The sequence below is a fragment of the Sinocyclocheilus grahami genome, unplaced genomic scaffold (genome assembly GCF_001515645.1).
Source record: "Sinocyclocheilus grahami isolate Dianchi unplaced genomic scaffold, SAMN03320097.WGS_v1.1 scaffold162.1, whole genome shotgun sequence".
Classification (NCBI taxonomy): domain Eukaryota; kingdom Metazoa; phylum Chordata; class Actinopteri; order Cypriniformes; family Cyprinidae; genus Sinocyclocheilus; species Sinocyclocheilus grahami.
The window spans coordinates 543141-550934 of NW_015505341.1; the positions used below are offsets into that span (position 1 = coordinate 543141).

The 7794-nt window shown below is 37.9% G+C and overlaps 1 protein-coding gene across 1 annotated transcript in view; it reads right to left on the reverse strand.

Annotated features, from left to right (window-relative positions):
• The window catches only part of LOC107593014 (trichohyalin-like), a 34978-nt gene that overhangs the window by 20326 nt on the left and 6858 nt on the right, over positions 1–7794 (reverse strand). The window contains exons 7-11 of the mRNA XM_016282597.1: positions 5944–6143; positions 5396–5582; positions 5142–5275; positions 3769–3955; positions 3502–3666 (exon numbers count right to left, since the gene is read on the reverse strand). Of these exons, the coding sequence (XP_016138083.1) occupies positions 3502–3666; positions 3769–3955; positions 5142–5275; positions 5396–5582; positions 5944–6143 (873 nt within the window). The remainder of the gene's footprint in view (positions 1–3501; positions 3667–3768; positions 3956–5141; positions 5276–5395; positions 5583–5943; positions 6144–7794) is intronic.

Genomic DNA, 7794 nt, shown 5'->3' on the forward strand with positions numbered 1-7794 from the left:
TTTCGGCTTCATACTTCCTGGATCATGCGGCCATAACACAGGCTTCTGCGGGAGCCTTCGTGATCATCAGGCCCCCGGCGCGTCACTGCAAAAATTTCCTGGACGTCCGGGCTGGGGTTACGCTTTCATGCTACCCTGACTGGTCTACCATATCTGGGTCGCCCTGAAGGGTTTCCCGATCACCAAGATATCCCCTCTTGCTGAGGAATCGAGCGGGAGTTATAGGTGGCATTACAAGAACCTTCCTGTGTAATGCTGTCTCGGGCAGTGCTGTAAACGGATGTTTGGAAAACTCTAAAATCCAAATACTTTGGTAAGTGCACACGTTAAGCTTTGCGCACTTGTCTACAAATCCACATAAGTGGTAAGTGTGCACGTTATGCTTTGCGCACTTTCTAAAATCCACATAGCTGGTAAATGTGCACATTATGCTTTGCCTACTTCCTAAAAACCACATAAGTGGTAAGTATGCATGTTATGCTTTGCCACTTTTCTGAAATCCTGTATGGTAGGGGTTACGCGTTATTGACCTCGTTCTCTTTCTCTGAGTTGGTTAGACCCCCGGTACCTTGGGCTCCTCTCAACTAGTTTGGCTCTGTTGACACACTCTGGAAGCATAGCTCCCCTCATCATTGAGGGTTGTATTTGAGCTTGCCTCTCCCGTTGGCCCAGTACTTCCGGGTATCTGTAAACAGATGCTTGGGAAACTCTAAAATCAAAAATACTATGATAAGTGCACACGTTAAACTTTGCGCACTTTCTACAAATCCACATAAGTGGTAAGTGTGCACGTTATGTTTTGCGCACTTTCTGAAATCCACATAGCTGGTAAGTGTGCCACGTTAGGCTTTGCCCACTTTCTAAAATCCACATAAGTGGTAAGAGTGCACGTTATGTTTTGCCCACTTTTCTAAAAACCTGTACAGTAAGAGCTACGCTCAACAGTTTCGTGCTCTTTCTGAGTGGTTTAAAACCCCGGTTCCGCCTTGGACACCACTCCTCTTATGTATCCTCTGGATACCTACTTTAACAGGGTGTTGCTACTAGGGGTCTGTTGAGACAGTTCCTTCAGCACATACAAAGAGAAACGTGCGGTAGCCCCTGTGTGACAGGCCAAGACTAATATGATTCTAGGCTCTTGGTCGTATTCCCTTAAAGGAATCTATTCCTGATTCCAAGCCTTGAGCTCTACCCCGGGCCCAGGAGTCTGGCCCTAACAGGTAAGTTTTTTGGGGTATGTAGCCTAGGCCTTTGGCCGTAGGGAATAACGTCACTGACAGCCGTCTAAACGTCCCAGGGGCAACTCCCATAGTAATATGGTGGAGTTGGTACTTAGTGCTCGCCATGGTTTCGGGCATGCACTCCCCTCAGCATGGTGGTGTGGGTATACTGTTCCCCGTAGCGACCCCTAGAGGACGCAGTTCGAAGTTCCCATGAAAGGGAACGTCTCATGCACTCCCCTCAGCATGGTGGTGTGGGTATACTGTTCCCCGTAGCGACCCCTAGAGGACGCAGTTCGAAGTTCCCATGAAAGGGAATGTCTCAGGTTACTTATGTAACCATGGTTCCCTGAGTAGGGAACGAGACACTGCGTCCTCTAGGTTTCTTGTCATGCTGCGGACGCAAACTTCAGAAGAAGAAGTGAATTATGTGTGCTCCCGAGTTGGTGTTTTTTCAATGTATGCTTCAGACACGGGTCACGACGAGGCGTTCCCCATAGCGACCCCTAGAGGACGCAGTGTCTCGTTCCCTACTCAGGGAACCATGGTTACATAAGTAACCTGAGATGTTATATATTGACAAGGTCGGATGAAGAACCAAGGAAACAAAAGACACAAGGATGAGATAATGAGCAGCTAAACAAGACACAGGTGATTAACATAATCAGTAACCATGGTGATAATCAAACTCAAACAGAGGAAGGAATAAGGGTAATATCAAAATAAGATATATAAATCTTTTTCCGTTTAGTTTCTCTAAACTGAAAAACACAAACAAAACATGACAAAAGTAAGGTTTAATTAATTAATATATTAATATTAGTCAATGCATTAGGTATCACAATACTTTTACAACTTTTTTATTAATTTAAGTACTTTTGCAGCATTCATTTCAAAATGTAATTTTTTTTTCTTTATTGATGTGACATGTGGCCAAGTATGGTGTCTCATACTCGGGATGTATGGGACCCATCCCATTTATCCCATCTAAGTGCACACACAGACCAGTGAGTAGTGAACAAACACACACACCGTGAACACACACCCGGAGCAGTGGGCAGCCATTTTTGCTGCAGTGCGTTGCTCAAGGGTCGTGGTATTGAAGGTGGAAGAGAGCACTGTACGTTCACTCCCCTCACCTACAGACCTTGCCAGTACCGAGACTCGAACCCTTTGGATTACGAGTCTGACTTTCTAACCACTAGGCCACAATACACTTAAACTTAAAATTTAAAAATTAAACTTAATCTTAAATTAAACTTTAAAATATTGTTCATTGTTGGTTCATGATACCTAATGCATTAACTATTGTTAATCAATTTAACCTTAATGTTAAATTTTATTTAAATAAATAATCATACATTTTAAATAAACATTATTTGTGTTGGATTGTGCTATGGCCAGTGAAGGGTCAATAAATAATTAAGCTGTCACTTAAGGAAATGACATTTAACCAAATCAGCATATTAGAATGATTTCTGGAGGATCATGTGACACTGAAGACTGGAGTAATGATGCTGAAATTTCAGCTTTGCATCACAGGAATAAATTACATTTTAAAATATATTCAAGAAGAAAACTTAATTTCAGTTGTAATAATATTTCACAATATTGATATTTAGTGATTTTGTTAATTCCACTCATTTAATTAATTTACCTTTATCCACCATAAAGTGTGACAGGCCAGTACACCCCAATACTGAATTTTTTTTTGTTTATTTTAAATCGAACAATTACTGAAAAAGTACATTTAAACTGTATTGATCTGAACTATTGTGTTTTTGAACTTTATTATAAAATTCTAGCAGGATCACTTGATTCCAGACACATTGGTAATGTGTTCAAGTCAGAGTCTTGGCAGTGTGCTTGTATTTTTTCATCACTTCACCAGTTTTCAATACCGCACTGCCGTTGACTTTCAGGGTGAGTCATTTTGAGTTTTGTGCTTGAATAAGAGCCCCAGGTGTTCTTACAATATGTATTTCAGGAATATTAGATCTGTTTTGTCTTCTGAAAATGTTTGACACGTTTTTGAGTTTGCATTGAATTCCAGCACCAGTTTTTGTGTTTATTGGCTAATGCTTCAGTTGTACAGCACTGGGCATAAAGGTTTATATTCAAAAAGATAATATCACAAAAATGATCTTGCTATGATGGATTGTTTTTGTAAAGCTCATGCATCATGAGTCGTCATATATCTTTCAGCAAATATGTTGTGAGTCATATGTGAATCAGCAGCTGTGCTTTGTTAAACCTGAATAATAAATACATCTATCATTACCTCCTTTTCCTAGATCATCAGACCACATGACATGTCTGAGGTTCATCTCTATAATCCTGCACTTGCTGTCAGAGAGAGGGTCCTGTTTTCTTTGGTCTATCCCTACTGCATGCTCCAAATCACCACGTGGCTCAGTCTCTTTTACAGGGGTTCTGTGGAGGTCATCTGAGGCACAATAAAGAAAGAATGGTTAGTGAAATGCGACATGATGAACTAACGTGTTATGCTGTATTTATTGGTAATAGTATGCAATGTGATGTTGCGTACCTTCTGGCTGATTGGTGTCTGTATGTTCTGTTTGCGCAGGGAAAAGCAGCAGCACTTTGTTGTGGATGCGTCTCTCCGAGGGGTTTTCATGTGTAGTTCCCACTTTGATGTCAGGGAGATGTACGTGTAGGTCCCTTTTTGGTAAATTCTCACAGCTGCTTTTTTTCTCTTTTATTTCTGTTTGATTCTTCAAGACAGTTCCAAAAGAATTACATGCACGTTTTTTTGGGTGGGGGGGAATTTACAAGAGACAAGGTTATTTTGTTGTTTCAGAACACTTACACAGTGTTGGGAAGGTAACTTTGGAAATGTAATCGGTTACAGATTACAAGTTACCCTATTTAAAATGTAATAAGTAGTACAACTATTTCAATTACTTTATTAAAGTAATGTAACTGATTACATTTGATTACTTTTTGATTACTTTTCTAAATTTCTAACAAATGTTTTCAACTGTAAATCATTTTGAAACATTTAAAGCAGGCAGGGTTAACAAAATCAGACTTTAGCACCACTTTTTACTTTTAGATCGTTCTGAGGTTAAATACAGATTTAAAAAATCATAAGAAATAGTTTAATAGCTATGATACTGTTTTTGAAATCAAATCTTTGCGTAGCTATGACATGACGATTAAACACTTAAATAATTGATTACCTTAAACTATTAATACTTTTCTTCAACAAAGATACATTAAATTGATTAAAAGTAACATTTAAAATGTTACAAGAGATTTCTACTTCAAATAAATGCTGTTCTTTTGAACTTCCTATTCATCAAAAATCCTGGAAATGTATCACAATTTCCACAAAAATATTAAGCAGCACAACTGTTTTTAACATTGATGATAATAAGAAATATCCGCATATTAGAATGACGTGGAAAATTCAGCTTTGCGTCACAGAAATAAATTACATTCAAATAGAAAATTGTTCTTATAAATTGTTCAATATTATTGTTCAATAATAATAATATATATTATTCAATATAATCAACAATATCTGCAGTATCACACTGTGGAAACATAGTCTGGAGTAGTACAGAAACTAGAGTGGATGTTAAAATGCAGAAAGGTATGGAACAGAGAGAACAAAAATAAATTTTTGTAGGTTTATGTGATTTTGAGGTTTGCATATTTGCACATTTGAGGTTTGAATAAGAGCCCCAGGTGTTCTTACAATACATATTTCAGTAATATTTTGAAAATGTTTGACAAATTTAGTCAAGATGTTATCATCACAGAAGTTAAAAGTGGAAAATGAGATGAAGATTTTTTAGGTTTGTTTATAAGAATACATCGGTTTAAGGTTACGGTTGAGATAAATGTGTCTTCAGACATTTTTTTTATTGTAATTGCCAAATGCTGAATTCTTACCATTGTTAAAGTGATGTCAGAGCTTGAGTTGACCAGTGGACTCTGGTTAATGGGCGGTAAGTGGAAAACGGTGAAGCTGGGATCGGTTTCTATATTCACTCTCCTCATGTGAGTTTCACCTCCGCAGTGTCTCACTAAGACAAACACAGTTTGCAGAACATCAGATTTATGACTTCGTGCTTGCATCAGGATGTCACATATGGATTTTATGGACTTTAAATGGTCACTAAACACTGATTTAGTTCTTGTCTTACTCTGGCGGGATCCCTCCATGTGTCCACCGTAGTAGTTGACCCGTGAGAGTGGGCTGCATTCCAAAGACGAATCCACATACACTGACCTCAGAGTGCACATCTCTCCAACACCACATCCACTCTCCATCCGGCTGCGCTTCCCACGGTTGTTTAGATCCTTAGGATGGTCGATCAGATGTGGGAGTATCTGGTATATGTCAGAGAAAAATAATGAAAAGCTCTTTAGCTGAGTTTTGAAGTTATGGTCACGTAGTTTGGAAAAACACATGGACTAAAAAGTATACTTCGGCTTAACATTTCTGCTCCACGTTTTTCATTGTAAAGGTTCAAAAGCCAAATTCTTCACATAAACAGCAGTATATTACATCAGTGACAGAGATTAACCAAGAAAATGAAATCAGATGCTGTTAAAGGTCAGATGTTTACTTATGAGTAGACCTTTCCAAGTGTCTGGTCTTATGATGCCAAAAGCACAGTGTCAATTAAATGGTTAGAGGGAATTTCAGGTCACTGTTGGAAAAGAGAGGAAAAGAGCCAGATGAACATACTGTAGAGGTGATTTTTTTGGTTGCTGGAGTCTCTGTTTGATCTTCAGTCCGATGTGCAGGTTCTGTCTCAGGAATCGGACTCATGTGAGCTCTGCATGTGTCAGCCGCTATCCTGAGACTCTTTACTGGTCTTTTTCTCTCTTTTGGCTTCTCTTTCAGTTGCTCTTTCTGTTCTTTGGTCTTAAAGGTCATTTGTTCATCTGGAGTCAAGATCATTATAGACATTAAGTTAAAGGACAACCATTATTCTGTGTGTCCAATTATATTTCAAAACGAGCAGAAGCTGAAGAAGCTGCTTGTGGTTGTACTGGTTACGCTTTAGGAATCAGTTTTTTCTTCCTCTTGGCAATGGGAAGGATTTTCCAAACTTAATGCTTTTAGTCCCGGCATGAATGGAGTGCATTCAGAGGCAGGTATCTGATATGCGTTTCTTAAAGATGTAAACATTCAACGTCTGAATGGATTTGAACTAAACACTGGCACAAACACTGTAATATATTTTGAGTTTGTTCATTGTGTTCACTGGCATTGCTGTGCTGCACAGGATTTGCTGATCTAATCAAGAACTGCTTTTGAATAGTCAACGTTTATCTGATCTTTAGTGTCATTTGTGTTTTATGAACTCTACCTGATGCCGCCTGAGTTTTCTCCTGGATTTGTACATGTACCAAACCATCCATTATGGGTGGTAGAGGGCCCAGGTCTGCCCTGTTGGGCCGAGGGGAACAGAGGAAATGTGGCTGGTATTTGATCTGATTAGTGTTTTCTCCTGAAAAACAATGAGAAATATCATTTTATGCTAGATATGTAATGTACGCTACTTTTCAAATGTTTGGGGTCTGTAAGATTTAAAAAGGTTTTTGAAAGAAAAGCTGTTCACCAGGCTGCATTTATTTGATCAAAAATACAGTAAAAACAGTAATAGTGAAATATTATCGCAATTTAGAACAACTGTTTACTATTGAAATATATTTTAAAATGTAATTTATTCCTGTGATGCAAAACTGAATTTTCAGCATCATTACTCTAGTTTTCAGTGTCCCACGATCCTTCAGAAATCATTTGAATATGCTGATTTGCTGCTCAAGAAACATTTCTTATTATCAAAGCTTTTACAGCTGCTTAATGTTTTTGTGGAAACCAAGATTTGTTTTGGATCTTGGATCTCCTGGATCTTTTTTTTTCAGGATTATTTAATGAATAGAAAGTTCAAAAGAACAGCATTTACCTAAAACATAAATCTTTTGTAATATTATTAATGTATTTACTGTTACATGAGTAAGTAAATGAGTAAATGATGACAGATTGGTTTGTTTGTTTTTAAATTTTCCATTTTTAAGTAATAATAAATGACTTTAAATATACCATGAAAGATAATGTTAAAGCATTTTTGCTCTTTATTATATACAGTATACCTTTAAAATATATAAAACATTGACCGGATTGTTTAGAGAGTCTCACCTTTAACCTGGCTTGAATTATAGTTCTTCTCTCCAGGTCTGTGATGCATGTTGATGTTCTGTATAACATGTTTATCTGGCAATAAGGGGTGTGTTACACCGGCAAGAGATCCAACCTTTGACAAAAGGAGTCAAAGAATCATATATAAAGAATCAAATCTTTATGATTTTTTCAGGCCTCTCCAAACATGCTCCACATTATCTCTAACTATCTCTTTTGAAACCGCTCAAACACAATGTTCACTTATTTTCAAGGTCATTTGTCTTTATTAGCATGATGGATTTCTCTGCACGTGGCCTCTTCTTTGTATTAAACGTCGGCGGAAAACTAAAACGTGAATGCCGAGCTGGAAGTCCCACTGGAATTCTTTTGGATGCAATACCTTGCAAT